This window comes from Gastrolobium bilobum, unplaced genomic scaffold (assembly GCF_033153095.1).
Source record: "Gastrolobium bilobum isolate Gb01-03AN ecotype WA unplaced genomic scaffold, APGP_CSIRO_Gbil_v1 utg12205, whole genome shotgun sequence".
Classification (NCBI taxonomy): Eukaryota; Viridiplantae; Streptophyta; class Magnoliopsida; order Fabales; family Fabaceae; genus Gastrolobium; species Gastrolobium bilobum.
Genome location: NW_026899230.1, coordinates 564,902 through 590,648, shown reverse-complemented (window position 1 = coordinate 590,648; position 25,747 = coordinate 564,902). Strand labels below are relative to the sequence as shown.

Below are 25,747 nucleotides of genomic sequence, written 5' to 3'. Positions count from 1 at the left end.
CTTCATATATATTTCTTTCCGCATATTAATGGCATCTGCTTGCCTGAAATTATTACTCCTTACAATATGATGCGCTTGAGAAGAGAATTCATGTTCCTAACCATCATGATTCTAAGCTCATCTAACCCAAAGAGAAAAATTGATGCGCATTGCTGGTTATCGTCGCATGATCATCCATATATCTGGGAGGAATAAGACTTCATTTACTTAGGAAAAAGCTGACACAAAAGTAGTGTGGCTAAGTAGAATGGGAAAGGATAGGGAATTTACTAAGTATGGAGGACTCGTTAGAACAAAATTTGCCAAGCTTTGGGGTAGAACACAATTTGACGGATTTGGATCCTTTCATATAGAAAAGTGATCATGTGATTATGTTATTTGATCACAATCATTCATTTAAAAATCATACATTTTTCTCTCTTTTATCTCATCATAAATGATGGATGCACAATTATAAGCACTGCCATATTGAAAAAATCGGCTTCTTTGACACAATCTTGATAGGATGCACAATTAGATAAATGTCTTTCTTAATATCTTGTTCATAATGGAGGACACAAAAAGGTAAGACAAAAAACGCTTACAATGCCATAAGGGACTTGGAAGTGCATTGTTGGCGGGGAGGTCTTGATATACAACTTACTCCAAGTGGCAGCCTCGGAAAACCATAAGCACACTACAGATTTACCATACAACAAATGCCAGCAATTTGTGAATGGGTTAAAAATCTTTAGCTTCTGGATGGTTATGCTTCCAATATGACTAGCTGTGCTGATATAAGAGAAGCAAAACTGGTTGGCATAGAGAGTCATTATTGTCGTGTATTCTTTCAAAGATTGCTTCCATGGGCATTGAGGAAGCCTACTTATTGAATTCAGACAATTCTTTAAAAAATAAGTGCATTGTTAAGAGAGAAGATAAGTTATGTATGATGGAAGAAAACATCATAATAATTTTGGGCAAATTAGAATAAATATTTCCCCTAAGCTTCATTGTCTCAACGGTAACAGTGAATCCTTGTATTTCTTTTTTGGAGATTCATCGTTCGCGATTAGTCAGTAGTTATTGTATCCTTGAAACAAAAGGTTACAAACCAATCTCGCCAGCGAGATTTGATCTCAAAAACTAGTTATTTTGAAGATAAGGTAGTACATCTACATATGAATACGCTAATTTAACACCCATGATCAACTAATTCAATGGTTTCTAATAAAACCGTGGTCTGTAGTTTGATACATTAAACCAAATGCAAGAAACCTCATATGTAGTTGCAAAACTAAGGTGTGAAATCATCCAAAAATCAGCCAGCAAATTCGCTTGATATGGTGGCTAAGAAAGAACATTAGGCTGCCTAATTTTTGCTTGCACCTAATTTCCAACCAAAAATTGCTGCTGCCACCAAAGTCAGCAAATACAGCAACATTCCATTATGTTTGCACGGCCTGAGTTGATAGCACCTTGGAAATTCTTGGACATGATATCTTTTGATTCCACCAAATCATTTTGCCCTTGGTCATCATTGCCTGCTTCAATGCTGGCTTGTGATGTCGTCTCATACTCAACATTGGTAATCTTGTTTATCAAAACCAGCTTATTCAAAATGTGCGCTACTTTTGGTCGTCTTACAAGAATTTTCTTAGCGAGTTCACCAATCACTGGAATACGATTCTCAATCAACGAATCACTAGAGAAGATCCAAGAGAAAAAGGTTAACGACCAAAATAGTAAAAATATTGCAATATCTGTTACTATACTAAATCTTAAATTGCTGATTGGAAAGAGCAATCAGAAAACTCATAAGAAAATTTATGACATGAACAAGTTACTTATATAACTTACTTCACACTCAATGCTGAAGAAAGTTGCTTCATTTCATCAAGCAAGCTTACCACCTCCTCCAATTCAGTTTTGTTTTTAAGGTTAACAGGGTTCTCTGACAAGCTTCCAGATATTGAAGAAATCAAAAGTTCAATGCAAGGATCCAAAAATTCCTGAAGAGAGAATGAAAAAAGTGAAGAAACAAAAAATTGTTTTAGACACTGGACCCTTGATTGAAGCCATTTTGACTTTGTATTTAAACACAATCCAAAAGTAAAAAATAAAAATAAAAATAAAAACTGGATTACCCTTATTATAATGGAATTACACGACACCATATTGAGACATGATTCATCAACTGCCAACTGCATATTTTCCAACATATCCCAAAAGTAGTCAGCATTCATAGACATGTTGATTTCATATTTCATCCCACTATTAGATGTCTGATCTGAAACAGGAGTGGAACTGTTATTTGGAACACTGGAACAGTTTGTTGAAGGAAACTCCTTAGATGTTGAGCCAGAAGCTTCTACTATAACTGCTTCAGTTTCCCCACCCACATTGTCAACAGTATTAGGAAACATTGAAGGAAACTCATTAGATGTTGAGCCAGAAGCTTCTACTATAACTGCTGCAGTTTCCCCAACCACATTGTCAACAGTATTAGGAAACGTTGAAGGAAACTCATTAGATGTTGAACCAGAAGCTTCTACTATAACTGCTTTAGTTTCCCCACCCACATTATCAACAGTATTAGGAAACGTTGAAGGAAACTCATTAGATGTTGAGGCAGCAGCTTCTACTATAACTGCTGCAGTTTCTCCAACCACATTGTCAACAGTATTGGGAAACTTTGAAGGAAACTCATTAGATGTTGAGCCAGAAGCTTCTACTATAACTGCTTCAGTTTCCCCACCCACATTGTCAACAGTATTAGGAAACAATACTTGTAATATGAGCTCTCTTTGCTGGCATATCTTGAAATCCACAAACACAGCATCTGGACACACAATTTCTGAAGAGTTGTTCCATAACCTGACAACTACCAAGGGATTGTCAATCATTTTAAATGCCTCAGCAAAGACTTTCAAACCAAGGCGCCTCCGTCCTTTCCGAAGAACATTATAAAATTCCAATGGCAGTTGAGTGGTCACTTGGCTCTTCCCCAACAACTCGTGAAGTAACTCTAAATATTTACCAGAGCTGAGGTGAAGCAAACATATCAAAACAACCAATCTCAGCACAAACAACGGAAAATAATACTTCACATTTAGGTTTGATTTTTTAATCCAATGTTTGGTATCATTTTGATTATAAAGGAACTCCCGGAGGACATAGGCAATGAACTTATGGACATCTTTTACATCTGGATGCACCTCAGCCAATAAACTAAAATTCGGAAGGGAATTTTCATCCTGGTGAATGAGCCATTCAACAAAAGATGACTTTGTGGCAAAAATGAACCCCTCCCAGCATGATGTGAAGAGGAGAAGGCGTTCAATGAGATACATAAAACAACTTGGAGATATATAGTCAACTTCCTCTGTCCAGTTCACATTGTAAGTATACTGCAAAGCATCACAAAACTTATATATGCGATGCACCTCTTTAACTGCTTCATTGTCTTGTGAAATTTCAGTTGCTGAATTCCACTGCAAGCTCTGAATGAACTCTTTCCAGGGAGGATTATCTTCAAATCTTTTCATGATCTCCACAGACAGTTCATTTTTCGAATTAGCTGTACCAAGAATCATAACTGCCACCCTTCCAATTTGACCATAAGTCAGCCTACCTTTCAGTTTAATGTTTTCATAGATGACCTCTTTCCCCAAATCCTCACAATCCTCAGTTAACCTAAGCGAAAACATGTCTTTTGACAGTGATTTCTTCCAGTCTAGAGGAACTACATAGCGAAAGAAATGATGAATTGGTTGTCTGCGATAATTCTCCAATGTTTTTAAGTTATTAAAGCTGTGGCTAAAACATTTGGATTCAAGGAGAAATTTTGAGACCTCATAGATAAGCATCAAAGACCTGAATTGACAAAAATCAGAAAGAACTTTATTAACTGACAACTTGTACAGTGCATCGAGGTTGCGCAAGACATCCATGCCAACAGAAACCATTTCTGAACGCCAATAGCTCTCAGCAGCAGAAACTAAAGATTGAACATCAACAGAAACCATCCTTCCATTCTTCTTTAGAGATCTGTCACCCAATTGTATCACCCAGTTAGCATCAGGGATGAGCAAAAGGTAGATGTCATTTCGATTAGAAAATTTCTTTTGAACACCCAAAAAATTCAATACAAACTTCCCATAACTGCTGTGCTGGTGAATGTCATGGGATTTTAAACTTGGAAGATATTCCAATATATGAACGATGTTATCCTTCCAACATGTCCAACAGTAAAACAGTGTCTCCACAGAAAGATGATTCTTCAAAATTATTTCTTCCACAGAATCATTGAACATATCGTCTTGCCAGACATACTTGGAGGATTTCAGTTGAAAATGAGCATCCAAAAGTTTCCATAAACATAATATTTCACCTCCGACACTCCCATACATGCGAGAAGATTTCAAATGAATCAGTAACTCAAAAATGTTACTATGCTCATTGGATAATATTTCAGTTTCTGTAGAAGCAAGCTCATAAAAACTGTTTGACTCTTCCTTTGCAAATGACAATGCTTTTCCCAAAAGCTCAACCTTCTGTGAAAACTGCTTTAAGGGCCATCCTTTGCTTCCTGCAGACCAAAGAGAATGTGCAAGTACATAGAAAAGCACAAGTTCATAAGCTTCCACAAATTTACCAGCTTTTCCCAGCAGGTCAGCCTCACGTGGAACACCACCCATCATCCTAGTAATGTTTACTGCCTGCATAAAGTTCCCTGATTCCTCTTCTAACACAAGAAGCTCATCAAGTAAACTTAATTGTTGTAAGAACTCACGTTTCAAATCCATCGAATGAAAAGCTCTAACAAATTCCATCATGGATCTGGTATCTTTACGATCAAAATAATTACGAGCACAACTTTCCAGAAACTTCTGTTCTATTGTGTATAGTTCATGACTTCTAGCCGTATGGCCAGCACTTTCATTTTGTTTCCAGAGATGAATGTAAGATAAACCATTGTCAAACAATCCTCCTTTTGTACAAACAGTCAAACAATCTGAGAAGAAACTGCCTCTAGCATACACTTGAGCTGCAATTTCATAACATCCAGCTAAATAAAAGCAATCCCCTGCTCTTTTCAAATCAGGCTCTTCACATTTCTCCAAATAAAGATTCCCTGTTAGCAGAAACAATATTAATCTTGTAGAGTAAAAGTTCACAATTTAAAGATGAAGCCTAAAAATGAGAATGCGTTAAAAATATGAGCAAGCTTAGGTGGCAATTCTGTGTTTTTATATACAGTTGTCAGTAACATTATCTAGCATTAGTAGAATTCCTATAGATACATAAAAAAAAATAAAAAAAAATCACAAGAACAAGCAACAGGTATTTATTCAATTTCAATAATGTGAAAATTAAAAAAAAAAACCATAAATGTACACAAAAATTGGTAAGCTGGCTCTAGCAGCAGTTCAAAATATGTATTAAGCATCGATAGGGCAAGAACAGTATCTATAAAGTAAACTCATTTGTTATAACACAAAACAACGGTTGTCGAATATGGGACATAGAAATTTGATATCATTGTTGGTGGTTTTATTTTTTTATTTTTAAATAAAAAAAAAAATTATTAAGACAAAGGGAAAGGAGGATAAGGAATCCTCCAAAACAAAAGAATAAAAAGAAAACAAGAAAGAACAAATAAGCAAATCAATGGAACAAAGCTTCCCAATATAAAGTCAAAAATGAGAAGTAAAAAACTGGTAAGTCATTTCTGACTTTGAGGGAGACAATAAAGTAAAGGTGATTGTCAACTTTTGTCTTTGAAGGAACTTGAAAATAGAAGGAAATATATTATTGAATTGTGTTTTCAATTGTACAAAAGGTACTCTATTTAAAGAGATTAAATGACCTATTGGGCTAAGTCTAAGGAAGATTCTATAATACAACAATAAATAAGTAAATAAAATAATTATTATTATTTACAACACTTCCCGTCATGCTGAGGAATAAAATATTTATCATTCCCAGCTTGCTAGTAAGTTCTTGAAATCTATCTGAAGGAAGTCCTATTGTCAAAATATCAGCTAATTGATGCCCAGAAGGAATGTATAGAGTGGCAATCAACCCGCTATCAAGTTTCTTTTTGGTGAAATGATGATCGACCTCAATATGCTTAGTCTGATCATGTTGAACTAGATTATGAGCTATACAAATAGTGGACTTATTATCACATAGCAGCTTCATAGGTCCTTCAATTCTTATTTTGAGTTCATCAAGTATAATTTTCAACCATAACAATTCACAAAAACCTTGAATTATAACTCGAAATTCAACCTCTACATTTGACCTGACAACCACATCTTGTTTCTTACTCCTTCACGTCACTAAGTTGCCACAAAGAAACATACAATAACCAGTGGTAGATTGGTGGTCAGTCACAAATCCAGCATAATCAACATCAGTATAAACTTCTAAAGCGAGATTGTCATCGCGCCGGAATAACAGTCCTTTACTAGGAGTGGCTTTAAGATACTAGAGAATTCTCTCCACTGCCTGCATGTGTTTTTCCTTTGGATTATGCATAAACTGACTGACAATACAAACAACATAAGGTATGTCTAGTCTGGTATGAGCCAGATATATCAGTCTCCTAACTAATCGTTGATATTGTCCTTTATCTACTGGAGGAGTCTCCTTTTCATAACTCATCTTGTGATCCTTGTCAATAGGAGTACTAGAGGGTTTGCACCCAAGTTTTCCTGCTTTTTTAAGAAGATCAAGGACATATTTTCTCTGGCTGATAAAAATTCTTTCCTTTGAATGAGCTACCTCTATCCCTAGGAAATATCTCAATTTCCCAAGGTCTTTAACTTCAAACTCAGAGGCTAGTCATGCTTGCAGAATATGCCTCTTCGCAATATCATCAACATAAACAAGGAGCATGCTGAGCTTCCCATCTTGGGAGTGCTTAAAGAAAAGTGTGTGATCTCCTTGACTCTGTTGTATCGTAAGGTCATCATAACCTTAGTAAACCTCCTAAACCAAACACGAGGGGACTGCTTCAATCCATACAAGGCTTTTCTTAACCTGCAAACTTTATTTTCTCCATCCATAGAATCAAAACTAGGCGAGATTTCCATATAGACCTTGTTGAGATATATAAAACCATTAATGTAGCCTCACCCAACAGCTTAAGCTTTTGGGTTGAATTGGTTATTTACATGGTATCAAAGCCTCGATGTACCGGGTTCGATCCTCACCTCCCCCACTTTCTTTCTAGTAGAATTTCTTTCTTCGCACATGTAGGTGGGCCTGTGTATTGTCCACTTTTCAAGCTTAGTGGGCTCTCGTGTGAAGGGGCGTGTTGAGATATATAAGAATATACAAATATAAACATTAAATATAAATATAAATACAGAATTTTTATAAACAGAATATAAATACAAATAATATGTAAATAGAAATTTATATACAAAAAATAATTATTAACTACTCTTTCAAAAATATTAACACTCATCTCCTATTATAAATTACATAATAAAAAATAAAAAATATAAATACAATAAAAATAAAAGGCAATCCTTCATTCACTTATTACCTTCCGTGCGTGAGTGAGCAGCGAGTCAGCCACCGACAAAAAAGAAAGACGATGGAGCAGCGACCGACAAGGAGGAAGAACGACGATGGATGGAGGTCGGAGGACGAACAGCTACCACCGACAGCCAAGAAGGAAGGAAGATCGAGGAGAAACAGCTACCAACAAAACCGTGGAGGAGCCGAGCAGAAACAGCGACGGCCGACGGCGGAGGAGGAACAGCGACGGCAAACCAGCGACGGCCAAAGGCAGAGGAGGGACAAGAATGACGTTGTGGCGTGTAGGTCAGGACCAGGTGAGAGTTCTTTAAGGGCGTCTGATGAGATTCCATCGATTTGGGTTCTTTTTGTCAAAAAAAAAAAAAACGTGTTTTATTTTTTAAGAAAATTACTGAAATGCCATTGACCCATTTGATACGTAAAATATGAGTATCCTAACGTATCCGTATCGGACGTGTGTCCGATACGTAGATTTTTTTTTTTTTTTTTGCGTATCCGTGCTTCATAATTGTAGTCACACCCAACAACTTAAGCTTTTGGATTTAATTGGTTCTTTACAGACCTTTTCTTCTAATTCACCATTAAGGAAAATATTCTTCACATCAAATTGATTTATATGCCAGTTGTAATGGGCAGCAAAGGATAACAAGGCTATCATAGTATTCATCTTTGCAGCTGGGGCAAAAGTTTCTTCACAATCAATGCCATAGGTACCCTTGGCGACTAACTGAACCTTATATCTCTCAAGAGTACCATCAGAATTATACTTTAGGGCATAAACCCATCTGCACCTTAGTGTTTTTTTTCATTAGGTCTATCAACAACCTCTCATGTTTTATGTTTCTCCAAAGCATTCATCTCCTCTTGCATGACTTGAGCCCAATTCTCATCTTTTAATGTTTCATGTACTGATTTTGGGATTGAAATAGAATCTAGTGCTGAAGCAAAGCTTTTGTGCTGCATAGAAAGGTTAGTAAAAGAGACAAAATGAGAGATGGGGTGTTGAGTACAAGATGGGAAAGATCTTTAGGAACAAGATCTTTTTCCTTTTCTTAGGGCAATGAGTAAGTCATCAGAAGTACTAATATTAGGTTTATAAACAAGAGGTTCAGGACATACCAGTGGTTCAGACGATTGAGGTTGCTGATGAAGCAGTGTGGGTTGTTTCCTTCTTTGATATACCAAATCAAGTGTTACAATCTTCCGTATCTCCAGTGTATTTGATTGATCAGACACAGGAGGATCAGAAAGAAGAGGAAGAGGTGTAAGAGTAGACATGGAAGATCCAGACTCAAAGAAGGAAGGTGATGAGTCTGCTGAAGAACTGCTTCCCCCACCCCACCCCACCCCAGGATGAGGACCTTGGAAAAAGGACTTGGATTCATGAAAGGTAACATCTATAAAATCAAAAAATTTCAGACAGGCAGGATGATAACACTTGTAGCCTTTCTTATCAAAGGCATAACCAAAGAAGACACATATAAGAGCCCCAGGATCTAACTTACTGCGATGGTGTTTATAAACATGAACAAAGACAACACACCCAAACACCCGTGGAGGAAGACTCTGCGTAGTGGGAACAGAGGGAAAGAACGAAGTTATTGAGTGAATGAGACTTGCATTGTCAAGGACCCCGAGTGGGTAAGCGGTTGATCAAAAATGCTGCAGTAAGAACGACATCTCCCCAGTAGCAATTGGTTACGTGTCTGAAAAAGTAAGGCATGAGCAACTTCAAGAAGGTGACGATTCTTCCTCTCAGTATCCCCATTTTGTTGAGAGGTGTCTACACAAGTAAGTTTATGAATCATACCCAAACCTTGGATAAATTAGGAAAGACGGTGATTAACATATTCGGTACCATTGTCAGACTTGATTCTTTTACTAAATTGGGTCTCAATCATTTATAAAATTGAAAGAATAACTGTGGTACCTCAGACTTTTCATGCATTAAGTAAATCCAAGTTACACAAGTGCAATCTTCAATAAAATAAACAAACCATTTATTACCAGAAGCATGAAGGACTTCAGAAGCACCCCAAACATCAGAATGATTAAGATCAAAAGGTTCAACACTTTTAATAGTACTAGAAGGAAAAGATACATGATGATGTTTAGCAAACTCACAAACATCACAATGAAAAGACTCAACAGACTTAGACAAAAATAATGATGGAAATAAAGACTTAAGCAAACTAAATGGAGAATGCCCCAAACGTTTATGATGAAGCCAAATAAAAAAATTAGCAGTAGACTAGCCATGAGTCAACAAACTAAATAATTTTATCAAAGGTAAAATTAATATTATATTTTGTTATCTATCACCATAATATATATATATATATATATTATTACTACTAATTTATAGTTTATTATTATTATATTATTATTATTATTATTATTATTATTATTTTATTAATAAAAATATGGGGTATTACATTCTACCCTCCTTAAAAGAAGTTTCGTCCTCGAAACTTAAAAGTTTGAGCTCCTCAAATTAACTAAAAGACATAAGGTTAAAGTTAATAAAAAATATGGGGTATTACAATGATCCTTAACACAATCTGCGAAAGATTCTAGAACCAAATAGTACAGCCCACCTTGCTCTTTAACACCCCAATCATCTTCTCCATGGCGAGATCTTGAAAAACACAATGAGTAGGAAAGGTTACAGTGCAATTCAAATATTTGGTAATTTTATGAATAGAAAGAAGATTAGTAGAGTTTGGAAACATGAAGAGAATTTTGGAGATGTACTGTGGGCTATAAGTATATGTTACCGGAAATAGCAATTGATGTGTGTAAGCCATCAGCTACGGCTATTTTATGTGTGTCAAAAGTGGAATTATAAGAAAGGAAGGAGTCAGCACAACAAGCCATATGATCAGTAGCACCATATGATTAGTACAGGAAGCAAGAAAAGAATGAGTAGTAGAGTTAATTTAAGTAATAGCTAAAGCACTAGTACTAGATGTCTTACTTAGAGAGTCAAGCATAGCCCAAATCCGTTCCAACTCATCTCGGCGTATAGAAGTAAATTCCAAAGATGTAGGTTAGACTTCATTAGGTTCAGTAGTCACACCAGAGGACACTGAATGAGCTTGACCACGCATCTTTGCCATCTTTTCCAAGACATTTTGCTTTCCATGGAGGCGAAAGCATAGATCCTTGATATGACTTGCCCTTCTACAATAGGAACACCAGCGATAATCTTTCTTGGATCTAGAGGATGCACCATCAGCAGATTTGGTGAAGGAACCTCCTTGAGAAGAGCCATCCCTTTTTGTTGAGATCACAGCAGACCTATCAATAGGTTTAGAAACAGTAACAACCTCAGAGGATGATAACATAGCGAACTTATCTAATGTGTTGGGGTGCATCATAACTCCCTGACGAGTCTCCTTACCCCGAACAGTATTGGAAACAGCAGAGAAGGATGGTAATGTGTCTTTGCCAAGTATCTGAACCCGAATAGGATCATATTCGAAATTCAACCCAGCAAGAAAATAAAAAATACACTTATTTTCCACCTCCTTGGCTAAGGCAGTGGCATCCGCACTACATTTAATCTTCAAACTCTGAAATTGGTCGAGCTCAGTCCATAATTCCTTCATAACACCTTAATAAGTTGTCACAGATAAGGAGTCTTATTTAGTAGAAAAGATGTTATTTTGCAATTCATAGCACGCAGCCATATCTTGTTTCAAAGAGTAGGTTGAGCAGACAATTTCCCAAATCTCCCTGGTAGAAGATAAAAACATATAGTGACGACACACTTCAAGAGCCATCAAGTTCCATAACCAAGTCATAATAAGGGAATCTTCATTATCCCAGACAGTAAACTTAGGATCAAGGATGCAAGAGCAGGGCCATCGAGATGAGAAATCCTATTGCGACTCTTGATGATAGTGCGAACAAGCTGAGACCGTGATAAATAATTCGACCCATCAAGCCGATAACTTTAATGTAAAGTAGGAAGATCATTGTGGCCAAGCGGGCTATCACCAAATTGTGAGAAAGGCTGTGTAACAGTCAAATCACCATCGAGATCGGCCATAATGCAAAGAAGAGATAACAAACAGCAAAAAAATCGCACAAACACAAACCCAAATGGCGTCTGACCGCAGAGGAAAACACAAAACTGGAATCGGGAAGGAGAGACGATCAGAACCGTGGTGGTCCGAGGCAAAACAGCGGCGGGGAAGTGCTGGCACGTGAGTCCTACGAGCAGAAAATTAAGGCCGCCCCCTGAGGATTCCGGTGTCGGTGGACTTTTCACGGCGGGGTCGTTTGGAGGTGGCGGTCCTGTCTGTGGCTGATCGGAGTTCCAAAACTCATCAGAACAGTGTTTTCCGGATATGAATAGTAGCGGGAACATTATTTTTTAGCTGTTTGGATTGCGGGAATAGTGTTTTAAGGCTATTTGGGTCGTTTTGTGACTGGGAAGCGTCCATAGATTGATAGATCTGGGAAAAAGGAATCAAACGGTGGTCCTCTTGATCCAAAAGGTCCCTGAAAAAACAATTTTCGATGGTGACGAGAGGAAAACAAATAGGGTTTCGTTCTAAAGGCGGCAGTAAAAGAAGCAAAGCCCTCATAATCGAGAGCTCTGATACCAACTAGAAAATAAAAGGAAATATATTATTGAATTGTGTTTTCAACCGTACAAAGGGTGCTATATTTAAAGAGACTAAATGACCTATTAGGCTAAGCCCAAGGAAGAATATAGAATATAACAATAAATAAATAAATAAAATAATTATTATTATTTACAACAAAAGAGACATGATTGATGGTGTAGAAGAGAATTAAGGAAGTCTTCACCTATAAATACAGGTATCCTCCATCAATGGAACACACCTTCCCAATGTTAGTGTTTAAGATGCATATGACATATATCAAAGGACCACATAATTTATGGGTTTCAACTTTTATATTCATTAGAGAAATAAACATTCTTCATTTTTTATTCTACTTTTGAGCAGGTTTCAATCTGCAACCTGGGTAACCCCAGCCAATGAACATAGGACATGATCAAGTAGGTAAACTCACTGTTTTTGTTGTTAAATAATTACTTAATGCCTAATAAACAAATACTTGAAGCTCTAAAACCAATAAAATAGTTCATAGGAAAATGGCATAAAAGTATAGACATAGATGACAAAGCTCAAGTTCATACCAGCTCTTTCATAATCACCCAAATCAGAAAAACACTGCGCAGCAGAATCAGCCATTCCTATTCCTTCAAAAATTTCAGCAGCTTCCCAAAGCATTGCATTTGCATCCTCAGGATTCAAATCGTGCAAATGATTTGCTCCTGCCCTAAGACCAGCGGCCTTAGACTTTCTCTCCCAACAAGAGTCACCTGCTCTTTCAAAACACATTGTTGCCATCTCGTAATTATTTTGATAATATATCTGCAAAGGAACAGTCAATATGGCATAATATCATTTAGAGATAGAAATGGTAGATATAAAAAATTTGCTCTATGCCTCTCACAGTACGAAACTACTTGTGATATTGATCAAGATCCTCTGCCCTCACCCTTAAATATTTTGATTTTATGATAAAATGTTAAAAATTAATGAGATATAAATTTTTTCATATATTGTATTATAACTGCATCAGGTAAAGTTGGAACCTGCAACTGATCCGTATCCTTTTTAATATAGCATGATATGATCCATGAGGTACTCAGATATTGTAGGTAGCTAAGCAATTTATAATACCTTACAAATCACCACTGAACAATGAACCAATCTAATAAAAAAAAGAGTACACGATGTGTTAATTTAATTTATCATTATAATAGCTCAATGAATATATTGGTCAATTATAAAAACAACCTTTTTGCCACGTGACCTCCATTCTTCTGGACTACTTGCAACCTTCATTGCCTGAGCAAGTGAATCATCCAGTTCTTTAAATTGTACAAGACCCTTCTTTTTCCAATAGTCAAACATAGGTCTAGAGAACTCCTCTGTATTCTCACAAATCCACAATCTCTGTCTCGTACGAGTTATAGCCACATATAACTGCTTAAGCTCAGAGCACAGAATATGGTGTTTGGAATAATTGAAAATTGGATAAGACTTAAGTTCTGTAGGTTCTAGCATATCTTGTTCCTTCATATACTCGTATATCACTCTCCATCGATTTTTCAGGGGTGAAGAGCCAAAAAAGTTGTACAACAATACATCCTGGAAAAGGACACAGAAGACAGTAAAAAAATGACATATCATACACCATAGAAATATATTAAATAAGATGAGTTTGTGATAACCTGAAACTCAAGGCCCTTGCACTCGGAAACGGTTAAAACAAGAGCCTGTTTCCCTATGTAGTCTAAAATTTCCTTACGAGCAAAATCATCTCGTACCAAAATTACTTGCTCGGCTCCGAAGCCAACAATTTTCCCACCCACATCTCCACTACTGCCAAAAATAGTAGCAATTGCATTTTTTCTATTTCCACATTCAAGAACAACAGGACCTTCCCCATATATCAAACTAGTCTCAGGCTTCAAAAGATCAATAGAATGAGGGAAAAAACGAAAAAGAAGCTCAATGATGCTCTGGGATAATTTAAGAACTTCAGTATGAGTACGAAAGTTCTGATTCAATAAAAAGATATCTGAAATTTCCCCTTTCTCCTTTCCTTGGCTATGTGTGTTTCTCTTTGATTCTAGCACAAACTTCTTGTAAAATAAAGATTTTATATCTTGGAACCTAAAATCAACTCCCCTTGCAATGGTCTGTGCTGTATCACCGCAAAAAACAAAACCTTCTTCAACATTTTGGCACACATATTTAAATAAAGCAATTTGACTCATGGTTAGATCTTGCACCTCATCAATATACACAAAGTGCATCTCATCACCCTCATATCTTTCAATTTTGAGTCGACAATGAATGTCTATTACAATATCAGCCAAATCAAAATCTCCTTTATCCATTTTCATTTTTTCATAACTCTGATAAATGTCATATATGATCTCTCTTTTCTGCTTTGCTAAAATTGAGGCTCGGTTTACAGATAAGGAAAGATAATCCTCGCGGCTTAGGTTACCATCACCAGACTCAAGAGCTGGTATACCCCCTTTTATATGAGAAATGATTTCAGCGAACACTCTCGAGGAATCTAGAGTCTTAGTATATTGGGAATTGAAATGGGGCCAATATAATGAATCAAATCTGTCATAAGTCACTTCCTTGTTCCTTATGAAGGTCTCCAAAGCAACAGATCTTACACCAAGGTTCTGACTATGAGAAGATTGGTCACTAAATCTTTCAAAAAAGGAATTCCCTAAAGTCCCATCAAGCATCCTTATAAACTTCTGAAATGTTATTACAAGTGGATATGAGTTGGTTGGAAGATTAACAAAAGAATCTGGTATATTCTTAAACTGTATTGATGTATCAACATCTACAATATCTTCCTCAATTGAACTGCTTTCAGTAGAAATATGGCCATCACATATGGATCTGTATCCATAACAAGGTTTAAGAATATTAGATATCAATCAATGCACGCATAGAAACTATGAAATCAACGAAATTTAAGTGAAAGTACACGAGGACTTAATTATTTCAGAAGCCATGCACTTACACCATAATGATAACTAGATTTAAGCACTTGAATAGTGTAACTTTAACACCATTACATAATTTCTCAAACAGATAACAATATCAAAATTATAACCTGATAGGGGATACAGGTATTCACATCATCTTTTTCAATTACACTAAACCAATTCAAATCTGCATATCAAAACAATATCATCCCTTCCCCCTCTCCTCTTTTTAAAACTCTCCCAAACTAATCTTTTTCTTTGAGAAACACAGTCCCCATATCAGAAAATCTCCTCCCCCCTTTCTTTTTAAAGCCTAACAAGTTAATCAATTTAACCACCACCCACTCTTCTCCATAGAGCAGGTGCAGAAAAAAAACAATACGAGAACATGTGTGTTTGTCCGAGGAGTAGTTTCTTTTATCTTTCTGACATTTTTATTATTATTATTATTATTTTTGAAAGCATGATTTTTACCAAGAAATCATTTTATTTTATTTTTACTTTTTTAATACTATTTTTTAGTTGTTTATAAAAGAACGTCAAAATAGGGTGTGCACACACATCTATAAATATATACGGAGAAATATAAAAATACAAAATGCTCCTAATATATTATTTTCCAGTTTGCATATATGTAATATACTGTTGTAAATAATAATTATTTAGTTATTATTTAGTCATTTATTTGTTGTATTGGGCCAAGCCCATTAGGTTAAAATTAGGTCAAATATTCTCTATAAATAGAGAACCCCTTGTACAGATTATTTACAATTCTATAATATATTAGAATACCCCTTTTCAAGTTGGTATCAGAGCTCTCGATCTGAGGGCTTTGCTTCCGCACATATTATCTTCTTTTTTAACAAAACTCTAATTTCTTTGCCTCTTGCCGCCATCAGCCGCCACCGGAAAATTTTTCCGGGGACCTTTTGGACCAAGGGGGCCATTGTTGACCTTATTTTTCCTCCGATCTATCATTCTACGCACTGTTCCTCCGCCACAAACGACCGAAACACCTCCGACCGCCTCCAATCAGATCTGTCTTCACCGTTTGGACCACTTTCCGGCGACTTTTCAACCGCGACCACCCACAGACAGGTGCGCGCTCACCGGACGACCACACCAGAAAAATCTCAGCCGGCGAAGCCCATCCACGCGCTCTCACGCGCCGCCCCTTTCCCGGCGAGTGAATCCCACGCGCAGCTCCTTTCTCCGGCGCGTGGAGGCGCGTGCGGCCGTGTTTTTGGACCGGACCACCACCATTCTTCTCGTCTTCTTGTCTTTTGTCTGGATCTGTAATTATTTTTCTGATCAGAGGTCATTTGATATTCTGTTTGGTTGATTTTATCGCTGGTTGTTAACTTTTTTTGTTAAAGAATGGCCGAGCATGATAGTTCTTCGATCTTATCTGGTAAGAACACACGTTCTATATCTCTTCTTGCTTCTTGCACTGATTTTAAAACCTCATGGATTTTGGATTCTGGTGCAACTGATCATATGGCTTGTCGTACTGAGTTGTTTTGTTCTTATCATCCTACTGTTGGTAGTCATACTATATCCGTAGCTGATGGATCCCATAAATCAGTTATTGGTTCTGGTAACATTCAAATTCTACCTTCCTTGTTTCTTAAAAATGTTCTTTATGTTCCTCAGCTTTCTACTAATCTTATCTCCACTCAAAAACTTACAACTGATTTGAATTGTTCTATCACATTTTTTCCTTCTCATTGTCTTATTCAGGATCTTACCACGAAGAAGACAATTGGAGTTGCTAATGAACAGGATGGGTTGTATCATCTCCTTCCAGACCATGCTAGCAAAAATCAGTTATTAATGACACGTCATCCTTCTACTGCAGAGTCTATGATTTGGCTCCATCACAAGCGTCTCGCGCATCCACCATTTAGTCTTTTGAAGTCTATGTTCCCCTCTCTGTTTCTCAATAAGTCGGTTGAGACCTTTCATTGTGATGTTTGTGAATTTGCAAAACACCATCGAGTGTCATTTCCTTCTAGCACTATTAAAAGCAGGGAACCTTTTTCTCTTATCCATTCTGATGTTTGGGGCCCTTCTAAAGTGCACAGTGTTTCAGGTGCAAGGTGGTTTGTTTCTTTTATTGACGATTGTACTCGGATAACATGGATATACTTGATGAAAGACAAGTCTGAAGTACCAGAGATATTTATTCGGTTTCATCACATGGTTGAGACTCAGTTTGGTAAGGGTATTAAAAGACTCAGATCTGATAATGGTACTGAGTACGTCAATCAACGCCTGTCACAATTCATTTCGGACAGAGGTATGATTCATGAGCTCACATGTGTTGATACCCCTCAACAAAACGGGGTTGCTGAAAGGAAAAATCGTCACCTTCTTGAAGTTGCTAGAGCACTACTTTTTCAGACATCTGTTCCTAGTTCTTATTGGGGAGAAGCAGTATTAGCTGCAACTTTTTTGATCAACCGTTTACCTTCACGGGTCCTTAACAATATCAGTCCTATTCATTCCATGACTTCCTTCTTTCCTTCTGTTCCCATATTGCAGAGCCTTCCACCAAGAGTGTTTGGATGTGTTGCCTTTGTCCATGTTCATAAACAACATCGGAGTAAGTTGGATCCTAGGGCTCTTAAGTGTGTCTTCCTTGGTTATAACCCTTATAAAAAAGGGTACAAGTGTTATCATCCACCAAGTCGGAAATTTTTTGTTTCTGTGGATGTCACCTTTCAAGAATCTGAATCTTATTTCCTGGGTCCTCATCGTCAGGGGGAGAATAGTTCTTCAGAAGACTCGTCCCCTTCTTTCTTTGAGTATGGATCAATCTTCTCTCTTCCTAGTGTGTCTGCTCCTGGTGTGTCAGAACCTTCAAATACACCTGAGATACAACCCATACTGTCTCACCAGCAACCTCAATCGTCTGAACCACTGGTAAGTCCTGAATCTCCTATTTCTTCTGAGTCTCCTGAATCTCCTGTTTCTGATTCTAATATTATTTCCTCTCATGATTTGTCTATTTCTTCTGATATCTCTAATGACTTACCCGTTACTTCTACTTCTGATGACTTACCTATTGCTCTTAGAAAAGGAAAAAGATCTTGTCACAAGAAAACTTGTTCCTCCTGTCCCTCTTGTACTCAATACCCTATCTCCCACTTTGTTTCCTCTGCTAATCTTTCTGTGCAGCACAAAAGCTTTGTTTCAGCACTAGATTCTATTGCAATCCCAAAATCAGTACATGAAGCCTTGAAAGATAGGAATTGGGCTCAAGCCATGCAAGAGGAGATGAATGCTTTGGAGAAAAATAAAACATGGGAGGTTATTGATAGACCCAACGGAAAGAAAGCAGTAGGGTGCAGATGGGTTTATGCCCTGAAATATAATTCTGATGGCACTCTTGAGAGATATAAGGCTCGATTAGTGGCCAAAGGTTACACTCAAACCTATGGCATTGATTATGAAGAAACCTTTGCTCCAGTTGCAAAGATGAATACAGTGAGAATCTTGTTATCCCTTGCTGCCCATTACAATTGGGATATAAATCAATTTGATGTGAAAAATGCTTTCCTCAATGGTGAGTTAGAAGAAGAAGTCTACATGGAAATCCCGCCTGGTTTTGATTCTGTGAAGGGGGGAAATAAAGTTTGTAGATTAAAAAAGGCCTTGTATGGATTGAAGCAGTCACCTCGTGCTTGGTTTGGAAGATTTACTAAAGTTATGATGACCTTAGGATACAGACAGAGCCAAGGAGATCACACTCTTTTCTTCAAGCACTCCCAAAATGGGAAGCTTACTGTGCTCCTTGTATATGTTGATGATATTATTATCACAGGTGATGATTTTGTGGAGAGACAGATTCTGCAAACACGACTTGCCTCTGAGTTTGAAATCAAAGACCTTGGGAAACTGAGATATTTCCTAGGGATAGAAGTAGCTCATTCAAGCAAAGGAATTTTTATCAGCCAGAGGAAATATGTTCTTGATCTTCTCAAAGAAGCAGGAAAGCTCAGGTGTAAACCCTCTAATACTCCTATTGAGCAGAATCACAAGATGGGCTATGAAGAAAAGAGTCCTCCAGTTGATAAAGGACAATATCAACGGCTAGTTGGGAAATTGATATATCTGGCCCATACTAGACCAGACCTAGCTTATGCTGTTAGTGTTGTCAGTCAGTTTATGCACGATCCAAAAGAAAAACACATGCAGGCAGTAGAGAGAATTCTTCAGTATCTTAAAGGTACTCCTGGTAAAGGATTGTTATTCCGACGTGATGGCAATCTATCTTTAGAAGTCTACACAGATGCTGATTATGCTGGATCCGTGACTGACCGTCGTTCTACCACTGGTTATTGCATGTTTCTTTGCGGTAACTTGGTGACATGGAGAAGTAAGAAACAAGATGTGGTTGCCAAATCAAGTGCAGAAGCTGAATTTCGAGCTATGGCTCAAGGCATTTGTGAGTTACTGTGGCTGAAAATTGTACTTGATGATCTCAAAATAAAATGTGAGGGACCTATGAAACTGCTATGTGATAATAAGTCCGCTATTTGTATAGCTCATAATCCAGTCCAACATGATCGGACTAAACATATTGAGGTTGACCGCCATTTCATCAAAGAGAAACTTGATAGCGGGTTGATTACCACTCCATACATTCCCACTGGGCGTCAATTAGCTGATCTATTAACAAAGGGGCTTCCTTCAGACAGATTTCAAGAACTTACTAGCAAGCTGGGAATGATAAATATCTATTCCTCAACTTGAGGGGGAGTGTTGTAAATAATAATTATTTAGTTATTATTTAGTTATTATTTAGTCATTTATTTGTTGTATTGGGCCAAGCCCATTAGGTTAAAATTAGGTCAAATATTCTCTATAAATAGAGAACCCCTTGTACAGATTATTTACAATTCTATAATATATTAGAATACCCCTTTTCAAGTTATACCAATGTTAAACATTCAGTTTCAATTTATCCAAGTATTTAAAAAGTGAAAAAGATAGACAAATAGATAGATAATGGTAAGATAGACTCCAAGAAATTATGCTAAATTCAACAAGAAGGAGAAAAAAAGCAGAGTCCACAGTAGAAGTTCCACACCTTTTCAATCGAACAACTCGATGTTTTACCTCTTGACATAGTTTGGGACTCGCTGTTACAAATAACTGGCGTAAGACAGGCCGGTCATTCACAGAAGAACTCTCTTCATACTCTTTTTCATGATTCAAACACGGAACTGGAGCACTCTTAATACCATATGAGGCTTCAACATCCATATGGTGCAACTTCTCCTTTTGCCATAACTTCATGGTCAAAACAGTAGTTTTACCAGTACCAGAGCGACCCAATAAAAATGTACTTTTAGAAAACAAAATTATTTCATGTTCTTCATCTGATACTTCAAATGGAAGATCCAATTCATTACCTTCACGATCAGAAAGCAAGTGGCTAATTACACCAGATGATAAGGAGTAGAATTTCATCAATAACAAACTTTCATCAACCTTTGAATTCTCAACCTCAATTCTTTGATCACAACCACTTAATTCGGCTTCAATTCCATTATTATCAAGATTCTTAAATTTGATGATCTCTGCTGACCTTTTCCAACTTATTGGGACCTCAATTTTCCTGGAAAAGAAGCAAAACACATTATATCAGTTAGCTTTAACAGCTTAGATCTAATAGAACTCATCTTAAAGTACTTACCCCTCATAACATTTCTCACTACAGCGACTTATATAATCATCGGTGTAGCTTCCAAATATACCATCAAGACATTTAACTAGTTTAGGTATTTCCTCTAGAGGCAGTACATCCCATATCTTCAAAACTTGAGTATACCGTGATTCTTTCACTATGTCACTTGAACAAACAATGTGAAGACCTTCAACTTTGAATTGCTTCAATATTTGTGATGAATTTCCACAAAGTAAGTCCACAGTCATCCTCTTTTTAGGTCTCCACCCACTGGCAAGTTTGCGTAAGAAGTTAACAACTGACTTCTTTGTCCGCTCTGTACGCAGTTTTTTAAATGATTTTAGGAAGCTATCACTGAAAAGAACCTGCAGAAACATGAAAGTGGGAATGTGAACTAAAGATCGAAGATATGATGAGAATATCAACAACAGGAACATTGAGTATAATTACAAGATCAAGAATCAAAATACCTTCCACCTGGAATTTCTGAAAAGGACACTATCTGCATTAAGAAAATCATCCAATTGATCTAGCTCTTTCTTGGCACTCCAGATACTTTTAGCCAGATCCTTGTCTTCATCTGCATTAAAGAAACATTGACGTTTTCTAGCATCAAGCACCAAAGCTTTCCAAACATTTTCCTGATTTGTGAGGGTCCTTTCATTTCCCAAAATCCACAAACAGTGCCTGTCGAATATCAAAGCACCAACTTTATACAATTAAGACGGATGCAAAATTTGTTTTGGAAGAAAAACAAATGCAAACTTAAAAGAATAGTACATAGTAAACTCTACCTAGCCCTTGTAAGAGCAACATTAGTCCTCTGGTGACTGGAGATGAACTCAAGTGAAGTACTAGCATTAGTTCTTACAGTTGATAATATAATAATGTCCTGCTCTCCACCCTGGAAACCATCAATTGTTTTCACCTTCACATCAAATCCATCATTCCTATCATAGTTTTGTCCAAGCATATTCTGAATCGCAAGCACTTGGGCAGCATATGGAGACACTATACCTATACTGAGGTTCTCCTTCGAGACACGCCATGCTACATACCAGGCAGTATATTACTATCAGAAAATCTGTACAAATTAACTAGGTAATAGGTATTGAAAAATAATAATAAATTCATAATATCTAGTGACTAGTATATTTCACATTTTTATCATTCACCTTTCTGTCTCTTTCTTCAGGACATTTGTAGTAGTAGAAAGTAGAAACAATTTAACATCAATTTTTTTCCCCCCATAAACTTAATCAGGTTATAAAAACTTGATAGTTAATACAATAATACTACTAATACTTGAAGGAATGTTAAACATTACGCTAATTACAACCATCTAGTTTTAAAATCAATGAATATTTTCTCTTCGGATTAATCTACTCTGCACTTACAAAGAAAATGCAATAACATGATGCAAGATTGTTAATACTACTAATACTTGAAATGTTACCTAGTGACAAACATTAAGCCAATTACAACATGTAGGTTTACAATAAATGAATATTTTCTGTTCTGGCTAGTATACTCCTATGAAAGGAAAGAAAAAGAAAAAACAATAGCAAGAGAGATTACCACTGAGAATTTAATATATATATACACACATATATATATATATGCGCGCACACACACACTCATATAAATATATACCTTCAAAACAATTTCGAATCATTCTCTTCACAACTGCAACTTCAACCATATTTTTCCGGCTTCCCCTAGCATCATCGAAGTCTTCACGGCCACCAACTACATTTATAAAGGAATAGGGACCAAACATTGGCCCTGGGAGATATTGCTTTCTACAGTTCTTTCTCACAACATTTGGAGCATCTAGAATTTGGTTTAAATAGAACTGTGAATTTGGAAAGGAGCTTATTGCTGGATGCATCCTGTACTGTATATTTAGAAAGTGATTTGGATGACCCAATGAGCTCAGCCTCCCAAATAAGCTTCTTCCGAAACCAACTTCAGAAGAAACCTTTAACAGAATGAGGACAAGAATAAATATTAATTTGTAGTGGAAAACTTTCTAGGCTTCAGAAGGTGGTGATGTAGGAAACAAGGATATTAAATTCAATAAACAAAACATATTTAGAATGTGCATGAAAACAAAGTAGCATTACATACATTACTTTCAACCATTGCTGGTAGCTGGCATTCATCTCCAACAAGAATGGCATGGTTTATGTCTGGCAGTAGTAAAGGTATGATTGATTCACATTCCTTCAACTGTGCAGCTTCATCAATCAATAAAACATTTAGTGGCTTCCTGTCAACAGAATGAAGCTTAAAGGAACTAGAAACAGTGGAAAATATTAATGAGGATGTTTGTAAACAGAACTCTCTAATTGATTCTTGGTTCAAAACTTTTGGCTGGTTAAGTTCACCTAGTGAACCTTCAAGGGTTCTTAAAGAAGACAGGCATTCAGATCTGTTCTTGTACAATAAGTATTCGCCACCCCCAAATGACTCAAAAGAACTATCTTGCTTTTCTGGAGATGAAAAGAGCTCTTCCAATACTTCACAAATGACGTTACTTTGAAACAACAAAGCTTTGAACGAATCAAGAGAGTGAATAAGGCAGACCAAACGTTCAAAGTTATGTTCCAAAATGTAACTTCTGGCTATATGAGTACACATGTCAGAAATACAGTTTCTGAGTGGCAATGCTATAGAAAGAAAACTTTCTCTCAGAAACTCCAGAAAAGATTTGCACATACTCTCACTACAATCTGAAGGGTCATGATCTTTTGTATTAGAAATATTATTATCATCAATGTTGTCTTGCTCCTTTCTCAACTCATTTTCAATGTATATATGATAATAGGAAACACAATTTTCAAGAAGATCAATCATTGAACCAAAACAACATCTCCAACCAGTAAGTGGTGCAAAGCACCTTGTCAGCTGCTCGACACGATAATCCAAATATATGTCTTCAATGTCTGCACCAACTTTGAGCCGCTCATGATTCCCAAATAATAGGACATCTCCTAATGCACAGGACAAGGCATCAAATTTTCTATCAAATGATTCTCTCACCATGCTCAAGACACGCGATGCCACTTCTTTAATGGCAACATTTGTTGGGGCACAGACAAGAGTCCTATAGTTCATCTTCAACAGAGCAAAAAGCAGTGTACCCAAAGTTTTCGTTTTTCCAGTTCCAGGTGGACCCCAAATGAGATCCACAGTAGACCTATGATTACAGTGTAAGGAAGAAAGGCAAGCACAAATTGCCTTATATTGGGACTCATTCAATTCAGATGATAACCTTTCACATGTTTTATCATCCCTTAGAGCATAAGTCTGCAGAGAGCAGTAATCACAACTTTCCTCAACCTGTCCCCAGCGTACATCCATTAGTTGTAACAATATTTAAATTTAAAATTTAAAATATGTTCTACTTAGAAATGACACATAGTCCCCATGAAAATTAACAAGAAAATGTCATTTGCAATTTTATAAACAATTAAGCTAGTTGTTGTGAATCTTCTGATACATGAATATCCCACTACATACTTTCTATAACAATAAATACAAATAATTACAATAGACTATCAGCACTGAATATTAAAATAACCTGAATACTATTACAGTGTGATGCTTTGCTATAGATTAACACAATACCAATGTTTGATTGCAACAGCTTATCATTTTATTACAGTATATAAACTTTGGAATTAAAGGGGGCGAACTGGAGCAGTGGTAAAAACTATTCCTTCATGACTGAAAGGTCATGGGTTCAAATCCAGGAAACAGTCTCTTTACAATTATGCAAGGGTAAGGCTGCGTACAAAAATTTCCTCCACCCCACACTCGCTAGTTGGGTTTAACGGGGAGTGATTTTTTTTATATATAAACTTTGGAATTCTGACTTAAAGGTATAATATAAAATTGACTTTCTCACCACGTCATCAGCACATAAAATTTTCTGGATTAACTTCGAATTTCCAGACATGTGCAGAGCATTCCATATTCTTCTGTTGGGGGTTAAATTTGTCAAAAATACAATAAACAAAGATTTTTTCGCTACTTCATTAAGGTCAATGTTTTTAGAAGCAACGACTTTAAAGGAAGACATAACTTCAGTATCCTTCACTGCAATCCAAGATGACAATACAATAGTCCACATCCTTCCTTCCCTTTGCAAATCATTGACAGTTTCAGGTTTAAAATCCGCCAAAACAAAAACATCTCCACTCATTGTTTTGTATAGCTCTTTTCCATGACCAGAGAACCTATTTTTCCAGGTGCCAGTTCTAACATTATAGAGTATCTTATTATATGATTTGGCCTCGTGAAGAGAAACTACTTCTGCAAAAGGTGCACTGGATAAGATTTCCAGACTGGAGCACAATTGTGCTCGAGTTTCTTCCAACAACGGGTACTTAAAGGACCCAAAATAATGGTCAACAGAATTGAATGATTGATCAATATGTTTCACCTGAAAAATTTAAACAGTACAAAATCATATTAAGATGAGACTCAAGCAACATGCTTTTCTGAGTGGAATGCAAAATCTTTAAGTAAATAACAAGTCTAACATCTAGTCCTTAAAGTAAATGCTAACAAGCTAACACCAACACCAAACCTGCAGGTCAATTGGTTCAAAAACATTAACAATCAGGTGAAGGTCAACCCAATAGGACTCGAATAATAACTCACTGGTGCAATTTAAGGCATTGGACACAAAGACAATAAGCTTAAGAAAGCAAATTAACGGTGATTATTTGATTAAATGTTGAAATTTATACATGATTTCACCAAAGAAAAGACAAAAAAAGAAGTTAAGCTCCAAACCTTCTCCTTGTAAAGATCTTTATTGAAAATGTCTTCTAGGGACCAGGAAAATATATTGTCATTGAAGCCATGGTCACCATGTGTGGACTTCTTCTTGCTTGAACTCCTACTCATCTTGTTTCCTTCCTAGCCAAGGATCT

The 25,747-nt window shown here is 36.7% G+C and overlaps 1 protein-coding gene across 1 annotated transcript; it reads right to left on the bottom strand.

Annotated features, from left to right (window-relative positions):
• Positions 1-1,030: 1,030 nt before the first annotated feature.
• Positions 1,031-25,747, bottom strand: LOC133288626 (uncharacterized). Its single transcript, XM_061486431.1, has 15 exons — positions 25,608-25,747; positions 24,715-25,251; positions 22,932-24,146; positions 22,455-22,782; positions 21,596-21,851; positions 21,272-21,488; positions 20,811-21,166; positions 20,200-20,732; positions 18,151-18,176; positions 13,817-14,932; positions 13,380-13,733; positions 12,713-12,950; positions 2,127-5,116; positions 1,840-1,991; positions 1,031-1,684 (listed from the first exon to the last, which is right to left on the bottom strand). Exons 1-15 carry the CDS (start codon positions 25,719-25,721, stop codon positions 1,405-1,407), a joined length of 8,712 nt encoding a protein of 2,903 aa, XP_061342415.1. The 5' UTR covers positions 25,722-25,747; the 3' UTR covers positions 1,031-1,404.

Coding starts and splice junctions, on each gene's coding strand:
- LOC133288626 (XM_061486431.1), bottom strand. CDS start 25,721: ATGAGTAGGAGTTCAAGCAAGAAGAAGTCCACACATGGTGACCATGGC. Junction 21,852..22,454: donor GATTCGAAATTGTTTTGAAG/GTATATATTTAT, acceptor CCTGGTATGTAG/CATGGCGTGTCTCGAAGGAG. Junction 13,734..13,816: donor GCAAGGGCCTTGAGTTTCAG/GTTATCACAAAC, acceptor GTCCTTTTCCAG/GATGTATTGTTGTACAACTT.